The sequence below is a fragment of the Sus scrofa genome, chromosome 5 (genome assembly GCF_000003025.6).
Source record: "Sus scrofa isolate TJ Tabasco breed Duroc chromosome 5, Sscrofa11.1, whole genome shotgun sequence".
NCBI classification, from domain to species: Eukaryota; Metazoa; Chordata; class Mammalia; order Artiodactyla; family Suidae; genus Sus; species Sus scrofa.
Window position 1 is genome coordinate 27151617 of NC_010447.5, and position 27310 is coordinate 27178926.

The following is a 27310-nucleotide window of genomic DNA, read 5'->3' on the forward strand; positions in this document are numbered from 1 at the left end:
ACCCAGTGAGCAAGGCCAGGGATGGAACCCGCAACCTCATGGTTCTTAGTCAGATTCGTTAACCACTGCGCCATGATGGGAACTCCATAGTATATGAATTCTTAACTCCTGTCTTCCCTTCTGCACTATTGTAGAAGCAGACTCTTTCTCTGAGGTAGGATACAACTTCTAAGATGTTTCCCTTAAAGAGTATAGAAAAGATGGGGGAGAACCAAAGGACAAAGTGTCAGGAGAAAGGCATGGGAGAGCTCTAGTTAAGAAGGTAGTTTAGATACATCATTCATAGTATTTATTCATCTGAAGTATTTTAACTCTTACTGCTTGATTTTTATTTTGGTGTTTATTTTACATTAAGTGACTTGTATTAAGATTGTCACGACTGGTTGTACTTATATTAAAATGTATTCTTATAAATTATATTCAAATTTTATTTTTATGTGTTCTAAATAAAGCACTGAAAGACAACAGCTCAGAAGTTGTTCAGCCTTTTCTAATGGGTTGTGGAACCAAGGAACCGAAGATCACTCAGCTATGTTTGGCCGCCATTCAGAGACTCATGTCCCATGAAGTTGTGTCTGAGGTAATGAGAAGATTTTGTCTGAACTTCTGAACTATGCACCTATGAACCAAATCAAGAGTTTTCATAAGGAGAAAATAACACATACCTGATACTTAATGTAAAACAGTGCTTGAAGGACATGGCTTAATTATAAAAGGTTACCAAATTGTCTCATTATTAACACTCTCTGAATAAAGATGAAGTACATTTTGTCCAATCATGTGTAATCTAAGAAGTCATAGTTCAGTTATATAGATAATTTTGGGAACCAAGCAAATTTTTTGTATCATTGAAGGAGAATATTAATCATAAATTATTTCTTTAAAAAGTAGGAGAGAAAATCATGACTGTTTCTTAGATTATCTGAAGTGATAATTTGTTGTTCATTAACTTAAGTGTATTGTTTGTATATAACCTTATAATAAAACAAGTAAAATCATTTCATTAGTATGAATCTGCATTGTGCTTGCAAATGTAGGGGTGTAACCTTAACTTTGTACTTTATATGGTACTTTAAGTGGTAAATTCCTTTGCCTTTGGTATAGCATTTTAAACAATGTCAGATTTAATCAAGTTTGTAAATATGTTGTTAATTTGAGTTGCATTTTGTTTTTTCTATAACATATTGTCAGTGGACTAGTAGATAAATAGTAGCAGACTCAGTTATGTATGTCCATATTCATAAATGTCCAAATGAAATATACCCGTATTGTTGTAGAAATGGGCTTTGATTTGGGTTAGTTTGGAATTACACTCTGCTACTTTTATGTGCTCAAATGGTATGTGTTAAAGAATTTTATTTTTGAGAAGAAAATTATTTGGTTGTAATTCTCAAATTGGTTAAAGAGACGTGTTTGGATCCATAGATCTAGAAACAGGAGGTTTTGTTATTGTGATCAAGAAATTCTCTCCAGGTGAGACAATACTTGTACACTTTTTTTTACTTAGGGACCCAAACACCTATATTTTGTTGACAATAATTAAAATAATTGTTTTACAGACTGCAGCTGGAAATATAATTAACATGCTTTGGCAGCTAATGGAAAATAGTCTTGAAGAACTTAAGCTACTTCAAACTGTTCTTGTTCTCTTAACAACCAATACAGTAGTTCATGATGAGGCACTCTCTAAGGTAGGAAGCCTGTTTATCAAAGTATATAAGTGCTTTGAGATAGTATTTGAATAAGCTGGCTGGAAAAGAAGATCCTGGTGCTGTATGAATCAAAAGCAACTTTGCTGTAGCTATTGTGGTAATGCACATCACAGGTTAAAAGCCATCATTGTCCTATTTCTGCAGATTAGAGTTGAAACCAGGGTGATTAAGTAGAGCCCTTTGGATATAGCTGACAGGCTTAGTTATGAATAGGATATGGAAAAAGAAAAGTAGCTGAAGAATAGGAATAGAGAAAGAGGAAAAGAAAAAAATGTTTTGAGGTTTCAGTGTTGTCCACAATTGCCTTGGGTATTCGCTATAATAGCTCTCCTTTTCCTCTTTTAAAAAGTAATTTCATATGTATATCTTATGTAAGCCAGACAATTTAAACTGTCCCTTAATTAGCTAGCAAAGTGTCTTTATGGCATTTATACTAGATAAGACTGCATGTATGATAGCTATTTTTTATTCCTTTCTCATTCCCACCCTCTTTGAAACATGTAACAGCTGTTCTAAAACTCTTTAAAAAGTTATTTTAATTATGAAGTATTTCTAAAAAACAAAGTACAGGGAGTAATAAAAAGAAGAGTCTTTAGGAAGTTCCCGTTGTGGCTCAGCAGAAGCGAACTCGACTAGTATCCATGAGGATATGGGTTCAATCCATGGCCCTGCTCAGTGGGTTAAGGATCTGGTGTTGCCATGAGCTGGGGTGTAGGTCACAGATATGGCTAGGATCTGGCGTGGCTGTGGCATAGGCTGGCAGCTGCAGTTCTGATTCAACCCCTAGCCTGGGAACTTGCATATGCTGTACCTGCGACTCTAAAAAAAAAGAGTCTTTAATTAATGGTTTATTATTTAGGGAAATTTTTGGACTTTCAGTAATAGTTGTATTATAATTTGTATGCCCTAAGGATGGATGGCTTATAAAGTAGAAAAATATATTGTCCCATTAGACTATGTATACTATCTCTAGACTAGAGAGTCTATATCTGTCTGTCCTTTCTAGTTATTTGATGTGCAAGATATAGGATGTTTTACTTAATTTTAATAGCTTATTCTTTTAGGCTTATACCCGCTTTATAAAATATTAAATGTATTTATATATATTTTTTTGTTGTATATAGTTCCTTTTGGTTTCTAGCTGTCCAGTTACTGTTCTGAGTACATTGAAAAAGTTTTAAAAGGTTATCATTTGAACTAACCAAACAGTAAGAACTGACTATAATTTTATAAATAAATATTGGATTTATTTTAATATTTTGGTTAATTTGGAAACCTAATATTTGGGGATGAAAAATGAAGTATAAAAAATAATATAAAATTGGGTAATAAAGTTTTTCCATTACATGTACCTTTCCTTTATGTAGAAATTTTATTTTATTTTATTTTTTTTGTCTTTTTAGGGGGACACCCACAGCATATGGAAGTTCCTGGTCTAATGGTCAAATTGGAGCTGCAGCTGCTAGCCTGTGCCACAGCCACGCCATGGCAATGCCAGGATCCAAGCTGCATCTCTGACTTATGCTGCAGTTTGTGGCAGTGTCGTATCCATAACCCACTGAGTGAGGCCAGGATTGAACCTGTATCCTCATGGACACTAGTAGGTTTCTAAACCCACTGAGCCACAATGGGAACTCCATGGAAATTTTAAAAGTAGTAATGGAATCAATGGCTTGTTCTCTAAGAACGGCTTCTTTTAAAACTGTAAAACTTGGAGTTCCCGTCGTGGCGCAGTGGTTAACGAATCCGACTAGGAACCATGAGGTTGCGGGTTCGGTCCCTGCCTTGCTCAGTGGGTTAACGATCCGGCGTTGCTGTGAGCTGTGGTGTAGGTTGCAGACGCGGCTCGGATCCCGCGTTGCTGTGGCTCTGATGTAGGCCGGTGGCTACAGCTCCGATTGGACCCCTAGCCTGGGAATCTTCATATGCCGCGGGAGCGGCCCAAGATCAAGAAATAGCAAAAAGACCAAAAAAAAAAAAATAATAATAATAATAAAAAAATAAAACTGTAAAACTTTTAGAAAAACACAGAGGAGAAAAATCTTTGTGACTTTAGGGTAGGCAGAGATTTCTTGGGTAGGGCACAAAATTCCATGAACCATAAAAGAAGCCATAGGATGGGGGGAGATATTCAGAAATACCTGACAAAGGACTTGTATCTAGAATTTATTAAAAACACTCCTAGAACTCATTTGTATAACAACCCAATAAAAAATAGACAAAGGATTTCAACAGATATTTCACAAAGTGAGAAATTCAAATGACTAATGAATACGTGAAAAGTGCCTCAGCATCATTAGTTATCAGGGAAAAGCAAATTAAAACCACAAGGAGGTATTATTACATACCCATTAGAATAGTTAAAATGAAAAAAAGACTGAGCATATCAAGTATTGTTGAAGATATGGAATAATTTTGAACTCACACATACTGTTAGCAGGAATGTAAGGTTATAAAGCAACTCTGAAAAACCAGCAGTTTTTTTAAAAGTTGAACTTGTATTTACTGTGTGATCCATCCATTTTACTTCTAGGTGTTTGTTTATCCAAGGTAAATAAAAATACATGTCCTCACAGAGATTTGTATGTGAATGTTCATAGCAGCTTTATGCACAGTACCCCCAAGACGGAAACAAGCCTAATGTCTATCAGGAGGTGAATGGATAGATAAAGTGTGGTATACTCATACTATAAAAAAAGTACAAACTGCTGATACAAAGAACAATATGGATGAATTTCACAAATATTACAAGTGAAAGAAACCAGACAGAAAAGAGTACATACTGAATGATTCTGTTTGTAGAAAATGCCAGCTAATCTATAGTGGAAAAAAACAGATGGGTAGTTACCTGGGGCCAGTGGTAGAGGTAAAATATGGACTGCAGAAGAGCACAAGGAAACTTTAGGGTGGTGGAAATGTCTTAAATCTTGATCGTGGTAGTAATATCGTAGGTGAATATAACTGTCCGTGTTCATCAAATTATATATTTTAAAGGGATATAGTTTAGTGTATATAAATTACACATTATTAAAGTTGATTTTTAAAATGAAAGTGGTTTCTTTTAAAAAAATTATTTTGTTTGTATGCTTAGCAAGTTTATATAGAATTTCTCCAGGTGATTTAGTGATACAACAAAGTTTGAGTACTCGCTGTTTGCAAAGCCAATCATTATGGGGTAATAAAAACTTAACACATTATTATGTAATTGTTTAAAGAACCAAATTGTAAAAGATGTACTTCACATTACCTTAGCTATCCTTGTATCTATATACTAAGAGTTTGAAGTATTTAAAAATCCAAGGCTTTTTGTACTTTTGTTGTATATAAGTGTAGGTGGTTGAAATAGCAAACATAAATTATTTAACCTTGGGTTGCATCAGATGAAATAAAGATAATAACCATGTTCCTCAGTCTTATTTTATACTAAATGAAAATTGGTTTTTTTTTAAGGCAATTGTGCTTTGTTTTCGACTACACTTCACAAAAGATAATATTACAAATAATACAGCTGCTGCTACAGTACGACAAGTTGTTACTGTTGTCTTTGAGAGGATGGTTGCTGAAGATGAACGACACAGAGGTAAAGTGATAAAAGCTGTTTTCTTTTGACAGTGAGTAGGTCCTGTGATTTTTTTCTTTTACTGATTTTCAGCCCTTCCCCTATGAACTTAAGGTACCTAAAAATTAGGGTACTTTAAAAAATGTATTTATTTTAACCTCTTTGTTACTGATAATGAGAATTCAAAAAATAGATCCCCCATAATTTTGTCACCCTAAGACGTGGACTCTGTTTTCTTTTTTCCTTTTTTTTTTGTCTTTTTAGGGCCGTACTCACCGCATAGGAAGTTCCCAGGCTAGGGGTGGAATCGGAGCTACAGCCGCCAGCCTATGCCATAGCCACAGCAACATCAGATCTGAGCCACACCTGCAACCTATACCAAAGCTCATGACAACACCGGATCCTTAACCCATTAAGCAAGGCCAGGGATCGAACCTGCAACCTTATGGTTCCTAGTTGGATTTGTTTCCACTGTGCCACAGTGGGAACTCCTGGACTCTGTTTTCTATGTTTGTTTCTAGTATATGAATAATTTCCTGTTAAAGATGACAATTTCACATTTTATTCTAAGTATTGCATTATAAGTATTTTTAGCAAAACATTACATTATATGAATTTTTCGTGTTACTTTATTTTTGTCATTTAAATTTTAACGGTGCATAACATTTTGTGACTCTTCTATTTAATGAGCTACTTATGTTTGATATTTTAGTATTTTTTTGAGTGTCTTCCTACATATATATTTCCATTTGAATTATATCTTTATGGTAAATTCCCAAGAGTGATCTTCTGTGAATCTTTGTCTCAGCCTATTAACATGTATTAATCAAGAATATTTCTATAATGTAAATTTTAATCTTTTCATATTCTTAAAAAATACTTTCATTAAAGTTTTTCTTTATGATTTAAAACATTCCTAAGAACTTAGAAACATATCCTCTCACAGAGCTGACAGATACTATTTCTGTTACAATTTTTACAATTTGATAACTTTTAACTTTTTTTATTTGTTATCTTTATTGGATGAAAAGTAAATTTTTTCCTATGATAAGTTGAAAAGATCATAAAAGGTTATCATCAAGAGCAACCTCCCCGCTCTATGGAGTCAAGAAACAAAAGATTAAACTTTTTTCCTCTTTGCATAGTCTACCCCCCCCAAACTCTTGATATTATACAATCTTTCACGTCATTTTATGTACTTTTGATAATACTGGTAAAAAAATAGCAATACTGGTAAGTAATTATAGTGCTGCCTATTCTAATAATTGTTGCATTTGCTGTGATTAATCATTGGTCAGATTTTCACATTCTGTTTTAGGCCTTTTTTTTTTTTTTTGCTTTTTAGGGCTGCACCCGTGGCATATGGAGGTTCCCAAGCTAGGGACTGAATTGGAGCTGTGGCTGCTGTACTACACCACAGATCACAGCAACACTGGATCCTTAACCCACTGAGCAAGGCCAGGAATAAAACCCACAACCTCATGGTTCCTAGTCAGATTCGTTAACCACTGTGCCACGACAGGAACTCCTGTCTTTTCTTTCTTTCTTTTTTTTTTTTTTTTTTCCAGTCTTTTTGTCTTTTTTAGAGCTGTACTTGCGGCATATGGAGGTTACCAGGCTAGGGGTTGAATCACAGCTGTAGCTGCTGGCCTAAACCACAGCCACAGCAACCCTGGATCTGAGCTGCATCTGTGATCTGCACCACAGCTCATGGCAGTGCTGGATCCTTCACCTGCTGAGTGAGGCCAGGGATCAAACCCAGGTCCTCATGGATGCTAGTCGGGTTTGCTAACTGCTGAGCCACAACAGGAACTCTGAACCTCTGTCTTTTCAGGTAGTAAATATTTATTCAAAACAGGCTGTCCTAATTTATAGAGAATGATATTTTATTAGTATTCAAAGAAATTGTGAAGCCCCATTCTAGTTGAGTCTTACTAGTCAATACCTATAACTGACATAGTAATTGTGGCAGATCAAGAAGTTAATTCTCTTGAAGATGGTGAGATGATAGGAGGAATTAACCATGTGGTAAGTAAGGTTTTATATGTTTGGTGTGTAAAGACACATTCAAAAATCATGTGAATTTCAAATCTATGAAGTAAAGGGGCTAGAGAAAAAGGTACTCGGAAAATCAAATGTATGGATAAAGATATTAAGCTTATTAAAATGAATGTAAGATAGTGATGAGTGATTTTTATGGCATTTTGTATAAAAATGGGATTCCCATTTTTTCTTTTTCATTTTGGAGGCATGGTTCTGAACTTATAAAGTGTATAATTCTATAAATATTTATTTTATACATCTTTTAAATGGTATGTGTAATTTATTAAAAGTCATTATGAACTCCTAAAATCCTTCGTATTTTGATTGCAGATATTATAGAACAACCAGTACTAGTCCAAGGAAATAGTAACAGAAGATCTGTCAGCACCCTCAAACCTTGTGCCAAAGATGCATATATGCTTTTCCAGGTATTTCAATTGATAAAAACAGTTTTATTTTAGAATATAGTTTTGTGTGAAATTTTTTAAACCAGAGTCCATTGAGCCATTTTATTTGCATGTATGTATTACATCCCTAGAAAAAGAATCCAAGGATTTTTCCCTCCTGTGTCTTTTTGCCTTGCTTGTTCATGGTCCATGATGCCAGCTGAGGTTGTCAGTACAATGAAACCAAACTGATGGGACAGGAGCAGGTTATTCTGCCATTTTTCCAGATCTTTGAGTTGTACATCAAACCTGGAGCTGATAACTCCACACTTATTTGACCTGCCTGTGAGGTTCACAATTTTCCCAGCTCTGTGATCATTGATGATTTCAAATTCGCCAGTGTTAACTGTGCTTTGTCATCACAGTTAGAAAGCTGACGATGACTGCAGCACAGCCAAATAAGAACCTGGCATTTGCCTCTCTTTTCGGCATTGTTGATGCTCTTGAGGCATTAGCCAGGACATTTCAGGTGCACAGTTATGGCACTATGGAAAGATGGCAGAAAGAACAGTTTTGTGTGAATGTTTGGTTTTGGAATTTTGTACCTGATTTAATTTTTTTGTGTCATTTTTTTAAATTGTCAAATTTTAAAATGTTGAAAGTAGTACAGTGGTTTCCCCCACTATCTGAAAGTAGAGCAATTCTGTGGGAAAAAAAAAGGCCTAATGTAAAGAAAGTTACTTTAGGACACAGTTACCTAACAAATGCACCCAATAAATTGAGATAAATCACAGATGCTCACAGATATCAAAGCTATGGCAGTCGATGCTGGGATGCTGAGTGTAGTTCCCTTGGAAAGTAGTTGACAGTACCACTCTTGCTGCCTCTGTAATGGGCTTGCTGCAGAACAAACGCTGCATGCTATTTTCACTTTAGCCTTTTTTTTTTTTTTTCCTTCGTAAAAGTGAAAATCCTCTTCAGATTTCTTGTGATCAGAGTAAGTGCTAATGTAGATCTTTTGTAAAAAGCTAAGTGGTAAAGCGAACTTTCAACAAGTGCATGATACCTGTATTTAAAAAAACTGTAAAACATTAAAGAGCATCTGTAGCTGAATAACATGATAAAAGGTTGCTTTACCAAAATGAATTAAACCCTGAAGTATTTATTTTAGAGATGACTAGTCATATAAAATAATTCCTTTATTAAGAAAATTAAAGTACTAAATTTCTGTTTCTACCTAATATATTTGATATACAAGTACCTGATTTTTATATTACTTCTCATGTAAGTAAAATAAGATTCACCTACAGCCAAAGTTTTATTAATTTTGATTACAGAGTTTTTTTGAATTAAAAGTGTTAGATTAACAATTTACCTGTGCACTCTATATATAAAGTTTACTTGTGTAATCAACTATACAATTAGTCAAAATTTGAATTACCAGCACTTGGTTTCTAAGGAGTAAAATCTTCTATTTAAGAAGAGATCCTTTAAAAAAAAATTATGAACTATGAATGTTGAAAAGCATGTGGAATGTTTTATTCATTTCTTACTTATTGTTTGACTTATTTTCCCAGGACCTCTGTCAGCTGGTTAATGCTGATGCCCCTTACTGGCTAGTAGGCATGACAGAAATGACCCGAACATTTGGCCTAGAATTACTTGAGTCAGTCCTGAATGATTTTCCACAAGTCTTTTTACAAGTAAGCCATTTGGAGTATTTTGCAACAAAACTAATCTTTAGTTTTTTTAGATATTTTTCAAGAGAGCGGTATGTATTTTTTCCCCACATTAAGAAAGGCAAAAAATTATAGCCTCACAGTTTAGACGTATAATAATTTGGTGTTATCTCACATTCTTGTTGTGCACAATAGTTTTAGTGGAGATAGGGTGGCTGATGGTGGTTGTGGAGGAAACCCATTCATAGTTTTGAGTAGTGAGGGGGAAAAATGAACAGATAAATGTTTTAAGAGTTGTCTGTAATATTCATGAATTAGCAAGTACCTAAGATTACTGAAGAAAGTATGAAAATGGACTTAACTTTGCTTTTCATTTTGACAGTCCGTGAAACTGCTGTAGGTATGGGAGCAGAATTTCAAATTAATTATAACTAAGATTCCATTTTTTGGAGAGAAGAATTAAAAGTACATTAAAATAGATATAAAAGGCTAGAAAGATATATATTTTAAGTCAGTAGTGACTCACTTATCTCCAGGAGGTGAGTTTAGGCAAGGGTTTTTTGTTTTGTTTTGTGTTTTGCTTTTTGGGGCCTTACCTGCAGCATATGAAAGTTCCTAGGCTAGGGGTTGAATCCAAGCTGCAGCTGCTGGTTTATGCCACAGCCACAGGAGTGGGGGATCTGAGCAGAACATCTGCTACCTATGCAGCAGCTCATGGCAACATTGTTTCTTTAAGCCACTGAGCAGAGGCCAGGGACTGAGCCACATCCTCCTGAATACTAGTCTGTTTATAAGCTGCTGAGCCCCAATGTGGAACTTCCAGGCAAGGTTTTGATTTATTTTTGTCTTTTGCCTTTTCTAGGGCCGCTCCCGCGGCATATGGAGGTTCCCAGGCTAGGGGTCCAATTGGAGCTGCAGCCACTGGCCTATGCCAGAGCCACAGCAACAAGGGATCCGAGCCACGTCTGCGACCTACACCACAGCTCACGGCAACGCCGGATCCTTAACCCACTGAGCAAGGGCAGGGATCGAACCCGCAACCTCATGGCTCCTAGTCGGATTCTCTAACCACTGAGCTACGACAAGAAATCCATGGTTTTTGTTTTTATTTTTTTACTCATCTGTGTTTTCATTTTTCTCTTTTCTCCAGTGAAACTGATTTTTTTTAAAGATACATTTTATAAATTTTGTGATTCTGAACCAATAAATTGCTCTGTGCTTTTTTTCTTTTCTGTAAGATTAAAGGATTAGATTGGCTGACTTTTATGATTGTTTTTTGTTCTTAACCTCAGTGAAATTGTGATGATTAAAACAATAGAATGTTTGAAGTTAAGACATAAAATGTAGAGTGGACCTTATGTTGTCAGTAAAATGGGACTACTTTTAGCTGATACAGGCGGAGAACAAAATAGGTTTTCTGCATCGTATGCTGTGCTTATGAGTGAAATTTAAGAATTCTTTGCAAGATTCCTAGACTTTAAAATAATTATGCTTGTTTGTCATGGTGCTTTTATCAGGTCATTGTGTTCTGTTGAAGAAGTCTAAATAGAACAGAAAATTAAATTAATCTTTGCATCAATAGAATTATCTTTGTGAAATAAAATCATGAATTATATAATATTATACTGTATTAATCAGCTTTTCTCTCAGCTGCCTATTTAACTGCTTTACGTTTGCATTTGTGTGATCTATTTTCTTTCTTCTGTTCTTTATATTTTTAATTGCCAGTATCCTACTAAAATTAAAATTGCTAGTAATAAACATTATTTTAATTCCAAAATCATCAAATGCTCCTTTTTAAATTTAGATTCTTTTTAAAACTTATTAAAATATCATTTGACCTTATATTCTCAAAGAGAAATACTAATTTCAAAATTGTATATTAACTATAAAATAATAAACTGTATGAACTTAAAGCAAAATTATTCATTCTGAGACTATTTTACAAGAATTAAGTATAAACTAATTTTCTTTTCTTTTTTTCTTTTTAATCTTTGCAAATAGCATCAAGAATTTAGTTTCCTCCTCAAAGAAAGGGTATGTCCTCTTGTGATAAAGCTCTTTTCTCCAAATATAAAGTTCAGACAAGGTTCCAGCACTTCATCTTCTCCAGCACCAGTTGAAAAACCCTATTTTCCTATATGCATGCGTTTGCTGAGGGTCGTATCTGTTCTGATTAAGCAATTTTACAGTCTTTTGGTAAGTGCTAATTTTTATGTGTTTGTGTGTTTAAGTGCATGAAGTCTCTTAGAAAATGATACATTATAGTATATTTAGCTTTTTCAATTCAGTAGACTTTTTTTTGGAGTAACCTGTAGGTGGTCTCCTAGGTACTCTAAAGGTTCATTCTTTCCTTTCTTGAATCTTTTACGTTTATATAGTATTTTTATTCTTATTTAAACAATTTTTTTAACTAAAGTATAGTTGATTTACAATGCTGTGTCAATTTCTGCTGTACAGCAAAGTGACCCAGTCATACACACACACACACACATATATATTCTTTTTCTCATATTATCTTCCATCATGTTCTATCACAAGAGTTTGGTTGTAATTCCCTGTTCTATATAGTGAGACCTCATTTCTTATTCATTCTAAATGTTATAGTTTTCATCTACTATATATAGTAGTTTTTAATGTATATCTAGGTGAGTCCTGGACTCTAGGATTTGACGAATTTTTGGATTAGAGAACAATTTTTAGGAGTTCCCGTCCTGGCACAGCAGAAATGAATCCGACTAGGCACCATGAGGTTTCAGGTTCGATCCCTGGCCTCACTCAGTGGGTTAAGGATCTTGCGTTGCCATGGGCTGTGGTGTAGGTTGCCGAGGCGGCTTGGATCCCGTGTTGCTGTGGCGTAGGCTGGCAGCTATAGCTCCTATTGGACACCTAGCCTGTGAACCTCCATATGCCATGGGTGCGGCCCTAAAAAGACAAAAGAAAAAAAAAATCAATTTTTACATTCAGTCCAATATCCTACCTATTTTGAATCAATTTATAGATGCAGGATATGTTGTAATGTTCCTGATCATATTTCTGTAACTGTAATGGTTTACTTTTAAACATTCAAATAATATTTATCAGAGAAAAGGGTGTATTTCTTTTTAATTTTATACAAATTCAGCATTGTATAATTGTTTAACATATGTCTTAGTTTTAATTAATAAAAGGAATAGGTTTCTGATCATCTGTGGAAAGTTAGTATGCTAAATGTTAGTGATAACCAACAACATTATAATGTTAGAGATAACCAACATTGCAAACTATTGGATAGTTTAGGTAGTTTATACTAAATCCTGTGCAGACCTTTTCAAAATAAAGCTTTTTACTGTATTTATGATAACACCTGTCATAGATTTTCTTTTCATATTCCAAGTACATTTATGCAGAATGTGTTCAGAAATAATTTTTATAAGCATTGTAGTTATAATTATTTTTGTCCATACAACATGTATCTATAATACACATTGATATATTTATACATTGTTTAGAAATACCTGTAGGAAAGTATGTCATTTCAGAATGTGCTGCTATTTAGGGAATTGTAAGCCATTAGGGTTTGGTGTCAGTGGTTTAAGAGTCTTTGGTATACTCATAATTGTTAGCTTCTTTTGTTGTTCTAACTTTTTAAAAATTATAATGTTCCCTACAATATGTGTGATATTTAATATAACTTCCAATAATTATGTTTAATTGAAGAGCCAAGAATTTGTTGTCTAGTTATATACATTTACAGTGGAGGGAAATTCTGAGAGTTTTTTTTTTTTTTTATTTTGAGGCCAAAAATGGATTTATTTGGGGTTTGTTAGGAGTGTAGGCCAGATCCAAGAAATTTTGAATTATGTTCCCTCTGAGAATCTTTGCATTGATTAACTTTTGGGAATTCTGAAATATCAGTTGGCCTTTGCTGAAAATAAATGGAAATAGGTTTATTTATCCAGTGATGTAAAGTTTTACCTGTCAGCTCTTATATTTTTTTGTATTATGTTTATTTATAGTCTGTTTTGGTCCACAAAGAAACTTTAAAAAATGTAAACCAGAGTAACAAGGTGATGGAATAGGAAGCCCCAGGCACTCTGTCCTCCATGGAGATAGCAACATAACAACAATATACAGACGAGATTGTCTTTCTGAGAACTTTAGAAACCAGATAAGAAATTACAGCACCCAAAGCAAGTGCAAAGCCAAGAAATGATTCATTAGAGTGGGTAGGAAGGCTAATTGCATTTACCTGCCATACCTCATCCTACTTCTGGCAGAGCACTGCATAGTATGAAAAAGAGAAAATTCCCAACTTATGGTTTCTCCCAACTTCTGGTGGTGAAAAAGGGTGAAATATGCAACCTACATTCTGACTTTTGGGGTTGCTCCCCCAGGGACTGATTTTTGTCTTATCTGACTCCTGGACATTGAAAGAAAAGGCAGCAACACATTCGGTTGCTTGGGGCCTGCTGAGAACAAAGGTAATCCTTGTGGCTTACTACAGCACTAGAGAGATTATAATATCAGAGACACCAGGGAAAGCACCATTGCCTTGGTGTGGTACAGCACCACAGTTGCAGGACTATAGACAGAGACCAGGAAGAGCATCTGAGTAAAAACAGGCAAACCTCTTTTGCTGTGAAATTGCACGCAGAAGCCCAGAGAAGACACATTGACAGAAAAGGTTTGAGGAGACCCCACAATCTCTAGTTGGGCCGATTGATGAAGATCTTTCTCTGTTCAAAGCCAATCCATAACAGCTAAAAGAGTTGGCTGTTTTGTCAAGTGTCCAAATTTCAACAGAAAATAACGAGATATGCAAATAAACAAGAAAACAATGCTCAAAGAAAGGAAATCTCCAAAAACTGTCCTAAAGAAAAAGAGATCACTGAGTTACCACAGAGAATTCAAAATAACCATCATAAAGGTGCTCAGTGACCTAAAAGAGAACACAGACAACCACTGAGGATATGTGAACAAAATGAGGACATCAACAAAGAGAAGCTATATTGAAAAAAAAAAAAGCATTCTAAAGCTGAAGAATGTAACTGAATTTAAAAAATTCACTAGAGGGCATCAGCAGATTGGATCAAGCACAGAAAGAATCAGCAAACTTAAAGACATGTTATTTGAAATTATCAAATCAGAGGAGCAAAAAGGAAAAAAAAAATGAATAGACCATCAAGCAGACCATTATACACATTTCTGAGAAAAATGTGCTGTGTTTTACTTTCACATTCACAATACTTCCATAAACACATGTGGGTATTTTTCCTACATGTTACCAGGTGGCCTACATTTTAATTCAGTTCTGACAGCAACCAGAGTTAGCACTGGCCTCACAGGTTAAGGTCTCAGACCTACAAGACTGCCTCCTATTTTAGATGCCACTTCAAGTAGTGAATACCCAGGTTACCCACAACTTCTGTCTTGGCTCCAAACTAGATGGTCCCATGACCCGCTCTTGGGGTTCAATAACTTGATCAAGTGGCTCACAGAACCTAGAAAAACATTTTATTTACTATTGCCAGTTTATTACTAAGGGTATTTTATTTTATTTTTACTTTTTTTTTTTTTGTCTTTTTGTCTGTTTTAGAAGTGCACCCACAGCATATGGAGGTTCCCAGCCTAAGGGTCTAATTGGAGCTATAGCCGCCGGCCTATGCCACAGCCACAGCAGTGCTAGATCTGAGCTGCGTCTGCAACCTACACCACAGCTCACGGCAATGCTGGATCCTTAACCCACTGAGTGAGGCCAGGAATCAAACCTGCAACCTCATGGTTCCTGGTCAGATTCATTTCCACTGCACCACAACAGGAACTCCAGCTAAGGGAATTTTAAAGGATACCAATAAATAGGCAGATGAAGAGATACATAGGGTGAAATCTGGAAAGGTCCTTAGAGCAGGTGCTTCTGCCCCTGTGAAGTTAGGGTATGCCACTCTCCCAGCATGTAGATGTGTTCACTAACCTGGAAGCTCCCCAAAGTCCATATTTTGGGGATTTTTATGGACATTTCATCATGTAGGCATGATTGGTTATTAACTCAATTTCCACCCTTCTCCCCATTCTAGGGAATGGAGGGTGGGGCTGAAAGTACCAAGCTTCTAATCATGGCTTTTTCTTTCTGGTAACAAGCCCCCTTTCTGTAGTCCACCGAGTGTTGCCTCATTAGAACAAAAGATGCTTCTATTACCCAGGAAATTCCAAGGACTTAGATCTGTGTCAGATTTTTTTTAATCATTCAGGAAATGACAAGGATTTTAGAAGATCTGTGTCAGGAACTGGGGCAAAAGACCAAATATTAGAAAAAAAACCCACTCCTAGCCATCCCTATTTCCAAGGGACTTAGGAGCTCTTCTAAAATTGGGGGCAGAAACCAACATATATATTTCTTATTATTTTAAATGCATTATAGGAATCTCAAATGAGAGAAAGGGATAGAGAGCCTATTTAAAGAAGTAATGGCTGAAAACTCCCCAAATTTGAAGAAAGAAATGGGCATACAAAGTCATGAGGCTCAAAGAATTCCAACTGGAATTAATTCAGGAGACTTAGACCAAGAGAAACATCAAGCTGTCAAAAGTCACAGACAAAGAAAGGATCTCTAAAGCAGCAAAAGAATAGTGACTCTTCATGTGCAAGGGAGCTTTCATAAGATTGTCAGCAGAAACCTTTCCAGCCAGAAGGGAATGGGGTTATTGAAGGTATTGAAAGTTTTGCAAGAAAGAACTGTCAACCACGAATACTATATCCAGCAAAACTCTCCTTCAAAATAGAGAAATTAAGACTTTCCCAGATGAACAAAAACTGAGTGTATTACCTAGACCAAATATATATCACTTCACTGCTTATCCCCTAATTGTTATCAGAGTTGTCTTGGGATGGCTTCTCTCTCTAAAATACTGGTTTAATTAAATTAAGGCTATGGGAAGAGAAGACATTTCTCCTTTTCTTTTATTTCTACTAGTCAGTAGTGGAAAGCCAGCCTTCTCTTCTCCACAGTAATGCAGCATGATTACATCTTTACCACAACAAATGAGGAATTCACATTCTGTTTCTGTTCCCAAATCAAGAATTAACTTAATTATCTTTTATTTATTTATTTATTTGTAAAACTTGGTACTGAATTGTGTTCCCTCAAAATTTATATGTTGAAGCCCTAACCCCCACTGTGGTGATATTTGGAGATGGGATCTTTGGGAGATAATTAGGTTTAGATGAGGTCCTGGAGGTATGGCCCCCATGGTAGAATTAGTGACCATATACAAAGAAACACTAGAGAGTGTCCTTGCTCCTCTGTCTGTCTCTCACTTTCTCTGCAGTGTGAAGTCACAGTGGTAAGGCAGCCCTCTGTAAACCAGGAAGAGAGCTCTCATTAGAACCCAATCATGCTGGTACCCTGATCTTAGACTTTCAGTCTCCAGAACTGTGAGAAATAAATTTCTGTTACCTAAGCCACCCAGTCTATGATACTTTGTTATGGCAGCCCAAGCAGACTAGGACACTTGGTTTCTGTCCACTAATTCTGTTATCTAGCAGTTCATCTAATTAACTTTTTTTTTTCAGAGATACAGATACCCTATTCCTTAATAATTTCAATTTTAGATGAAATGCTAAGTGCTTTACATTTATTAATTCATTTAGATTTTACTATAACCCTATAAAGCTGGCATTTTTATTTCTGTTTACAGCTGAAGAAATGAGGCTCAGGATGTTTATGTGATTTGCTTGAGATCAAAAGTTCATAATCTGCAAAGCTTAGATGTTTATTTTAGACCTTTAAGTCCACACTCCTGACCCCACTGGGTTTTATACGTCACAGTTTTCTTAGTTTTCTTATTCCTTCCAAGCCTGCCAGTGCCAAGTTTCTTGTACTGCTGCTAAATCAATTTTCATATTTTGATTTTAGGCTCCTCAATTTGGGGGGCAAAATGGAAAGAGATAACAGCACAATCAACTACATAAAAGATTGAATGTTACTTCCTCAAGGAAGACAAAGTCCTACTTCTGTCCTTCACTCATCAATTCAAAGTGATTACCGACTGGTAAAACATCCCTTCACAGCAGCACAGCTCTAGGACTGTGTTGCAAAGATGAATTCTTCAGATGTGTACAAGATATATACAAGATATTAATTCCTCAGTGTTATAATTTGTTACACTGAGACTTTAGTATGGAGCAGGTCAGACATTCAAGTTTCTTCAAGGGCACAAGTTAAAAGTGCAATAGCGTTATGGGGTGCAATACATGAATGACGTTGAATGCTTCCCTCTTATTTAAACTTGAAAATGATACATCCCCTAAAGGATATACTAGAGTAGTAATTCTTAGACTTTTTAGTTGTAGGACCCTTTTATATTCTTTAAAATATTGAGGCACTTTCATTTGCATGGATTATTTCTATCATTATTTACCCTATTAAAAATCAAGTCTGGAGCTCCCATTGTAGCTTAGGCAGATTACGAACCCAACTAGTACCCATGAGGATCCAGCTAGTATCCATGAGGCTGCAGGTTCGATCGCTGGCCCCACTCAGTGGGTTAAGGGTCCGGCATTGCCATGAGCTTTGGTGTACATTGCAGACATGGCTCGGATCTAGCATTGCTGTGGCCAGGACATAGGCTAGAACCTGCAGCTCCAATTCAGCCCCTAGCTTGGGAACTTCCATATGCTTCAGGTTCAGCCTTAAAAAAAAAAAAAAAAAAAAAAAGTCTGAGATGATACTAAAACCCATTACATGTTAACATAAAAATTTTGTGAAAAATGACCTATATTTTCCAAAGATGAAGAACTGCATTTGTATTTTTTTGCAGCTCTCTTTAATGTGTGGCTTAATAGAAGGTAGATGAATTCTTACACCTTCTATTTTCATTATTTTGTGATTTGTTGTTTTGGTCAAAGTGTATAAAGAAAATCTGTTCTTTTAATGACATGTAGTTTAAAAAGGCAGAATTATTTTAATGGCCCTTTTAGGTAACTATATATTCCTCACTGTTAAACCAAACTGAACCAGTGATACTTTCTTAAAGGTGTAGGATATGAAGCTATATTAATAACATTTTTACGCTATTAAAATTCATCGATTCATCTTGCGCTTCAGTTGTCTTTTTTATTCATACATGATTTTGTAGCATCATTTATTTTAATTGTGCACATGTTCCAAATATTAGTATATTGTGCAGTACCAAAACCCGCACATGTTAATATCAGTGACCATTATCAGAAAAGTCTTCTGTTACTAAGAAGCTGTCAAAGTCATGGCAGCAGAAACAAGTTTTCCAAAATTCTAATTTTTGTTTGAAAGATTGAACATTATCATTGGCAATAAATACTGTCATTTGTTTCCCCAAAACTGAGAGGGTTACTTTGTTATTGAGAAAATTTTTGCAATATATACAAGTCTAAATAGTCATATTTTGGAGTTTCCATCGTGGTTCAGCAGTAACTGAGCTGTGGTGTAGGTTGCAGATGCAGCTTGGATCTGTCATTGCTATAGCTATGGTGTAGGCCAACTGCTATAGCTCTGATTTGACTGTTAGCCTGGGAACTTCCATATGCTGTGCATGTGGCCCTAAAAAGACCAAAAAAAAAAAAAAAAAAGTCATAGTTTGCCATTTATTCTTTAAGTTGAAATGGTTTCCCTAGGAGAAAAAAGTGACTAAGTCAGTTCTCAGCTGTGCTTTTGCTTCAGACAACCGGGCAACCATTGTACTTTGAGACACAGCAAGACTATTTCATGTCTAGCTCCCATTTTGTCACAGGGAAATTTACAAAGACATGTATGTATGGATCAGATAAAATCAATAGTTGTATTTTATTGTTTTATTTTTGTTCATTGTGAGTGTGGACCTTAAGTGAAACAGAAAGAACCTCCACCCCTTTTTACAAATTGTGTATGATGGTGAAGAATACAATGATTCTAATACATTTTGGTGCTACTGCCTTGAGTCTTGCTAAAGCAAAAGGTCTTTTACCCATTATTTTGAATCACCAGTAAAAATGTCAATGCATTAAAAATGGCAAATAGTATGTTAGTATTATTATGAAAATAATTGTGACATTACAGATTTCCTGAAATGGTCTGAGAGACTCACAGGGGTGGGAACCAGTGCACTGGAAAATCAGTTTTCCCCCAGTAATCAGCAGCTTATCTCTTACTCTATCAAGTAGCTCTGGGAGGGGGGTGAAGATAACTAATCTTCTGTTAATATATCTAGAGTGACTAGAGGAAGTTAGAATGCCCCAGTCATTCAGATATAGATATCATATAGCTAGGGCACTATATTCTTTCACTTTCTTTTGTCCAAGCTAGGTGCCTTTTTGCCCTTTGATACACTTAGGTTCCATGCTCAGATGTCTTTTTTAGGAAGATATCTTTAAGGAATTTATTAAACTTAGTTGTAAGTGACTATCTTATCTCTCTTCTGCCTTTGACTAACAGCTTTGAAAAAGGAGTGAATGGACTAAATTGATTTGTGCAACTTAGTCTTCCACTTCTTTACATGTATTTCTCTAACAAAAGATCTTATCACTAACAAATCCACTAGCTATAAGGTTAACTCTAACCAGCCCCTTAGAAAGAAACTCCTGCATTTAAATATTCTACCAAACTTGCTTCACTGTCTCCTAAGCCAACAGTTATCTTGGATGCACGATTCCTTTTCGGACATCCCTGTGATATTTCGATGAGAATTTCTACCAGGATGACTCTGGTCTCTTGACTATTATCTGGTACCAAAGGATTGTAGGAACATTCACCACCCTTAATGCTAGTATAGTGGTGTTCTTGAAGAACCTCTGCATGTAAGAATTGGACTTAGGTTATAGATACCTGTTGATTTGAGTGGAGCCTCTTCGGGGAAAGGCTTAACTTAGATTTACAGTAGGCACTTTCCATGGATAGCCTTGACAACCATTCATTGTCCTCCACCACTAGCCTGATCAGACTTTCACACTTGACAAGGAGGAAGGAAGCAAGAGCAAAGCTCCAGACCTCAGGAGGGAGGCTTTCTCTTTTACCCAGGTCACAAGATTTTAGTAGCTATGTATAAATTGAGTGATTGTTTGATTTGTACTGTAGTCACCTTTTTTTCTAGGAGAGGAAATGGGAGAAAACTCTTCAAGACAAGTTTTGTAGCATTAGTTCCTATGGGTACGGTCTACTTCATGCTTCTGAGAGCCTTTATTTTCTGGCCTCAAAACCTAACCGGTGACCATTCAATTTTACCACCATGTTTAAATTCCACTTTCACTCTAAAGCAGAGAGTAGACGTTTTGAAGGACCTAACATATTAAAACTCCTCAGTAGATAAAACTGTTGCCCAGTGAATCTCTACAATGATTCTTTCGTCAGTTCTTTACTAAAAAGGAATACTTTTTTTTTTTTTTTTAAAAAGGTAACAAGCTCTCTGCATTTGCATGTCACTTCATCATGTTTAGGGGATTTTTTACTCTAGATTTTTCTCATTTGATTTTGCAGGGGGGTGCAGGTACTTTTATCCTGTATTTATAAGAAGGTCACCTAGCTTGTTGTCATTCATCTACAAAGTTGGTGGATAAAGAAGCTGAGCCATGTGATTTTTAATCTAGTGCTTCTTAACGATATCAAGTCTAGGACAGTGATAAACCTGTAGTAGTAGCAGTCTAAGGATAAAATTGTTTTTAGTCTATCCTACTTTATCCTCATGGTTATGTACTATTTTTAAGCATTTATTTAAAAGGCTTTAGAAAATACCAGCTGCTAAAATTTTGGGCTAAAATCCTGAGGGCTACTCTATTCTCAAAATTCCTTTTCCCACATTATGTTCACTCCTTTTGGGGCATCCCCATTTAGAACATCCAAAAACCTGCCATACCTGACGTAGAAGATTCAGCTTGGCCCAGCAATCACAATGTCAGATTAATTCTTATCTCCCAGAGGTCCTGCTGTGTCCTCAGTCTGTGACTGAAACAATCCATTAACCTTTAAATAAACTAGTTTCTTTTTATTTTCTCATTCATTCAGTCATTAGACGTTTAATGAATAATGTCAAGAATGTGCTTTAAATATTATTTATTTGCAAAGAGCTTGCGGAGGAGATGGTTTATATTAACAATGAAAGTAGTAACTAATAATAAAGCAAAGCTATATACCAACCCTTGTTCTAAGTACTTTACATATCTTCTGCTATCAACTGCTAGAGATTCCTTCCTGTTTTTCTATAAGAAGATATATGCTCTGCATTCTCTGGCTTATTACCTCTGTTTCTTTTCTTTTTTGGATACGCCTGGATCACGTGGAAGTTCCCAAACCAGGGATCAAACCCACACCACAGCAGTGACCCAAGCCACAGGAGTGACAACACTGGATACTTAACCCTCTGAGCCACCAGGGAACTCTGCCTCTTTGTTCCTTGAGCCGAATGAGAACATATGTAAAAAGTGCTATGGTATTCCTGAAGGGTACAGTGTACCTGATATACTCTGCCTTCCAGGAATCAGGATGGCATGATGGTGCATAGTGCTTTCTAAAGAGTAGGGATAAGGAGTTCCTGCTGAGGTGCAGCACGTTAAGGGTTTGGTATTGCTATTGCTGTGGTGTAGGTTGCAGCTGCAGCTCAGATCTGATCCCTGGCCCAGGACTTTCCACATTCTACTAGTACAGCTGGAAAAAAAAAATAAGGATCAAAGATTAACTATGTTGGAAGATCATTAGTGTGTGTTTTTGAGTGTATATTTAGAGAGACACTGATTATTTTTACTGTCTTTCCATGTGTTTACTATTCCCTCCTTTTCTTTTTCTCCACTCTCAATTAAGAATGGTAATTTATTTAAAAATAAAAGCTTTTATTGATTTGTCCATACGACTAAGTTAAGAATAAGAATGTAACTTATAATGCTTAGGTATAAAGAAAATTTTAAAATCTTATAATTTTTAGGTAACTGAATGTGAAATATTTCTGTCACTTCTGGTGAAATTTCTGGATGCAGATAAACCACAGTGGCTACGAGCTGTAGCAGTGGAATCAATACACAGACTCTGTGTGCAACCTCAGCTATTGAGGTAAAACCTCAGCAATATTTTGTTAAATGGATAGGTTAATATTTATGCTAGTCAGAAGAGTTTAAGTATTTCTAAATATTAATGATTTCTGCAAAGAAGATTGTGTATTGTATGTATATTAGAGGGGTGTAAATGTGGGCAACATATGTGATTAGTGATTGCCCTCGATCAGATTTACTGAGTTAATATGGCCAAGATAATTTTTTTTAGAACATTGACCTCAGAATGAACCTTTGTCCAGAGTTAGTAAAATCACTCAGGTGTGATGAAGATATTTTAAGTATAACACTGAGACATTTATCAGCATTACTTGCTATTTAAAAATGTTTAAAATTTTTAATATATTAACATATTTTCTCCACAAATATTTAAAATTATTTTACAGGTCATTTTGTCAGTCCTATGATATGAAACAGCATTCTACTAAGGTGTTTCGTGATATTGTGAATGCTCTGGGATCTTTTATCCAGTCATTATTTCTTGTCCCTCCGACTGGAAATCCTGCTACAACAAACCAAGCTGGTAAGGTTTAGTCATATTTTGGTTTTTATATTCTGCCATAATTTTTAATATTCACTATTCTGAGGAGATATTTTATAGAAAGCCTGTGACCAGAGAAATTTGGGTTATTGTATGCATTATGATAAAATATTTTATTATACTTCTTTATAATATTTTGTATATAAGTGTAAAGACACTTAAAGAATAATGTGATTTCATTTAGGTAACTTTGTTAATTTTTTTCCAGAATATACTTTCTTCTCTGTTATACTTTCAGTTCCTCTAATCATATAAGAACAAAAGTTAGATGCTAATCTTCATTTTGGAAGAATCTTCATTTGATGCCTCTCTTTAAAGAATGGTTACTACCTTAGGAAGTCTGTTAGTCTTTCATTAACAAAACAGGTGAACATGATTTAATTTTGGAAATCAATATCTAGCTGCTTATTTCCTTTAGCTTCTTTGTCTTCCACTTTTTACTTTCTAAATTGTGGTCTTTTTTATTCTTTATTCCCAGCTCTGATAAAAAGTGAATTAACAAAAGCTATGTTATAGGGTTTGTTAATATTTGTACTTATTAATACCCTTTTTTTTTTTTTTTTTTTGCCATTTCTTGGGCCACTCCTATGGCATATGAAGGTTCCCAGGCTAGGGGTCGAATCGGAGCCCTAGCCGCCGGCCTATGCCAGAGCCACAGCAACATGGGATCTGAGCCTCGTCTGCAACCTACACCACAGCTCACGGCAATGCGGGATCCTTAACCCACTGAGCAAGGCCAGGGATTGAACCCGCAACCTCATGGTTACTAGTCAGATTCGGTAACCACTGAGCCCCGACGGGAACTCCATTAATCTAAAGGTATTAATAACTAAAGGTATTAAAGGTATTAATCTAAAGGTGTTAGTACCTTTTATCTAAAGAGACTCTAGCAGTCAAAATAAGATTGATAAATTTCATTTATATGTGCAATTTCCATTCTTGTAGCGTAATTAAAAACTTGACCAGGTGTTTGGATATTACGGATTTGTAATTAAGTAGTAAATTGGTATCTTTGCTTTCCTTCCCTTATCTAACAGGAAACAATAATTCAGCTGGCCCTGTCTCAGCACCAGCTAACTCAGGAATGTTGGGGATTGGTGGAGGTGTTACTTTGCTGCCAGCATTTGAATATAGAGGAACTTGGATACCTATTCTGACTGTAACAGTACAAGGCAGTGCTAAAGCAACCTAGTAAGTAGTAATAGCATTATTTTTTTTTTTTTTTTGTCTTTTTGCTATTTCTTGGGCCGCTCCCGCGGCATATGGAGGTTCCCAGGCTAGGGGTTGAATCAGAGCTGTAGTTGCCAGCCTACACCTGAGCCACAGCAACGCGGGATCCGAGCCGCATCTGCAACCTACACCACAGCTCACGGCAACGCCGGATCGTTAACCCACTGAGCAAGGGCAGGGACCGAACCCTCAACCTCATGGTTCCTAGTCAGATTCGCCAACCACTGCGCCACGACGGGAACTCCGCATTATTTTTTTTAACGAATGGTATTATTAGTGATTATATTTTATCCTAAAATGTTTCCTGTCTTTTTAGGGCTGCACCCATATTATATGGAAGTTTCCCAGCTAGGGACTGAATCAGAGCTGCAGCTGCTGGCCTACATAGCAACATCAGATCTGAGCTGTGTCTGCGACCTACACCGCAGCTCATGGCAATGCCAGATCCTTAACCCACTGAGCAAGGCCAGGGATCAAACCCATATCCTCATACATACCGGTCCTGGTCGGATTCTTTACCACTGAGCCACAATGAGAACTCCCAGTTCTTTATGGCTTTTTGATTTAAGTATGTGGTTTGATTTCAGGCCTAGTGGACTTAGGTCTTCTGGTACTGAATTAGCTTCAGCAAACTAGTTTACCTATTTAGAAATCTCAGTTTCCTCAATGGAAGTAGTGATGTATCTACCACCAGGATTCTATATGTGAAAACAGTTAAGTGTTTAGCTAATTACATCGTTAGGATTTAACACATGGAACTTTTAGTTTGATTAATTAAAAGTGTTTAATGGCTTCCATGTGTGTTATTTAGCAGTATTTTGTTATTAGCCATTTCAGTGTAACAAATACAGATTCTGCAGTGTGTTGTTGATTTTTCTTAGGTCTTGGCGAAATATAGTGCTTTCAGCACTATATTAATATATTTTGGGTAATAAGCATAATTTTTTAAACAAAAGTTTAATGTTAAATGTACAGTAGGTTCTAAGACAACACTTCATTCTAGCTATAGATGGCAACAGATGTTATGACGGGGAATCCAAATGTTTAAACAGGAATGAAATTAACGGTCATCATTGCCTCAGGAACAAGAAACATATTACTTTTTGCCAGATTTCTTTTTTTTTTTTTCATTTTTAAAAAGTTTTTAGATGATTTTTATTTTTTCTGTCATAGCTGGTTTATTTATTTTTTATTTTTTTTTATATTTAATTTTATTTATTTATTTTTGTGGTCTTTTTGCCATTTCTTGGGCCACTCCTGTGGCATATGGAGGTTCCCAGGCTAGGGGGTCTAATTGGAGCTGTAGCCACCGGCCTATTCCAGAGACACAGCAACGTGGGATCCAAGCCGCGTCTGCGACCTACACCACAGCTCACGGCAACTCCGGATCCTTGACCCACTGAGCAAGGCCAGGGATCGAACCCGCAATCCCATGGTTCCTAGTCGGATTCACTAACCACTGAGCCACGACAGGAACTCCATATTTTTTATTTTTTTTTAATGATTTTTATTTTTCCCAACTTTTTGCCAGGTTTCTTAATTGCGCCTGTGACCAAGGGACCTTTCCCTGCAGCCTTTGCTTTTAACTCCTCCTCTCTTCTTCTCCTCCTTCTGTTTCTTGAATGCCTTATCTTTCTCATCTGTCTCCTTGGGCTGCTTCAGGGGCTTCTTGTCACCTTTGTGGCCCAATAGGGCACCTGCTGCCCCTTCCCCAGACCCACCACCAGATGCCTACATACCTAATTAAAACACTATTCCAGTGACAGTAAATTAAGAATTAAAGTGTGAAGCAGAATCTCTGACTAGTTTAAATCATGAATTTGTGTATGTCAACCTGCATTGTAACATCACAATGATATTTTACTGTGCAGCTTTTTGTTTTGCCTAAAATTATTAAAAAGTCATAGAGGACTGAAATATTGTTATTCTTAGTCATTCAGAAGAATTGATATCACTGATTTCTCTTAAGCTTTGCCTTGCTATAGAGGCAAGTATACTAGGGTGTCAAGGTGTTGGCCATTTATATATCGTCTTGGGAGAAATGTCTCTTTAAATCCTATGCTCCTTTTTAATTCGGTTGTCTTTTTATATTGAGTTGTGAGAGTTCTTGTATAGTCAAGATCTGTTCCTTTATTAGATACATCATTTGCAAAAGTTTTCTCATATTCCGTGGGTTTTTCTTGATAGTATCCTTTGGAACACAATAGTTTTTAGTTTTGATGAATTCAATTTATGTTTTTTCTTTTGTTGCTTGTGCTTTTTGATATCATACCTAAAAGAACATTTCATATTTTGAAGTCATAAAGACTTTCGTCCCTGATTTCTTCTAAGGGTTTTTGGCTTTAGCTCTTACATGTAGGTCGTTGATTCATTTGGAGTGAATTTTTGTATATGGTAGGAGGTGGGGCGTCAACATCACTGTTTTACATGTGTATATCCGTTAGTTCATTGAATTATCCTTTTTGCATTGAATTTCTTTGACATTTCAGTTTTAAGTAATTTAAAATCATAATTCCCTGTTTCTCATGATTTAAAACAAGATTTGTTGTCTTTCCTTATGAAAGCTATGTCCTAATTATGGAATATAACTTACTCTAAAATCTGAACACAACATACTGATGCTCAATGTATTATTTTAACTCTGTTGGCACATTTTATCAGAGATGATAGGATGACTGGATATCTCACTACTTTTCACCAGTGCAAAAGCATCTATTCCTCTTTATAGGATTGATTTGATTTTATAGCACCTTATTTTATTTTATTTATTTTTCTAACCTTCCCCCCGCCCCCTTTGGGGCTGCACCTGTGGCTTATGGAAGTTCCTGGGCTGGGGTCAAATCAGAGCTGTAGCTGCTGGCCTACACCATAGTCACAGCAACGCGGGATTGGAGCTACATCTGCAACCTACACTGCAGCTTACAGCAACTCCAGATCCTTAACCTACTGAATGGGGCAAGGGATCAAATCTGCATCCTCATGGATACTAGTTGGGTTCTTAACACACTGAGCCACAACAGGAACTTCCTATTTTTCTAATTTTTTAAAATCAAAGTATAGTTAATTTACAATGCTGTATTAGTTTAACATGTAAAACAAAATGATTCAGATATGCAAGTATATATACATTCTTT

General features: G+C 36.0%; 1 protein-coding gene and 2 pseudogenes across 12 annotated transcripts in view; 1 reads left to right on the plus strand and 2 right to left on the minus strand.

Moving 5' to 3' along the window:
• The window catches only part of MON2 (MON2 homolog, regulator of endosome-to-Golgi trafficking), a 120628-nt gene that overhangs the window by 25519 nt on the left and 67799 nt on the right, over positions 1 to 27310 (plus strand). For all 12 annotated transcript variants that reach the window (XM_021091933.1, XM_021091927.1, XM_021091929.1 and 9 more), the window contains 9 exons: positions 453 to 580; positions 1560 to 1691; positions 5163 to 5292; positions 7645 to 7742; positions 9278 to 9403; positions 11384 to 11578; positions 22282 to 22406; positions 22792 to 22928; positions 23984 to 24137. In XM_021091933.1, the coding sequence (XP_020947592.1) occupies positions 453 to 580; positions 1560 to 1691; positions 5163 to 5292; positions 7645 to 7742; positions 9278 to 9403; positions 11384 to 11578; positions 22282 to 22406; positions 22792 to 22928; positions 23984 to 24137 (1225 nt within the window). The remainder of the gene's footprint in view (positions 1 to 452; positions 581 to 1559; positions 1692 to 5162; positions 5293 to 7644; positions 7743 to 9277; positions 9404 to 11383; positions 11579 to 22281; positions 22407 to 22791; positions 22929 to 23983; positions 24138 to 27310) is intronic.
• LOC102157755 lies at positions 7749 to 8620 on the minus strand (annotated as a pseudogene).
• On the minus strand, positions 25590 to 26790 carry LOC110260832 (annotated as a pseudogene).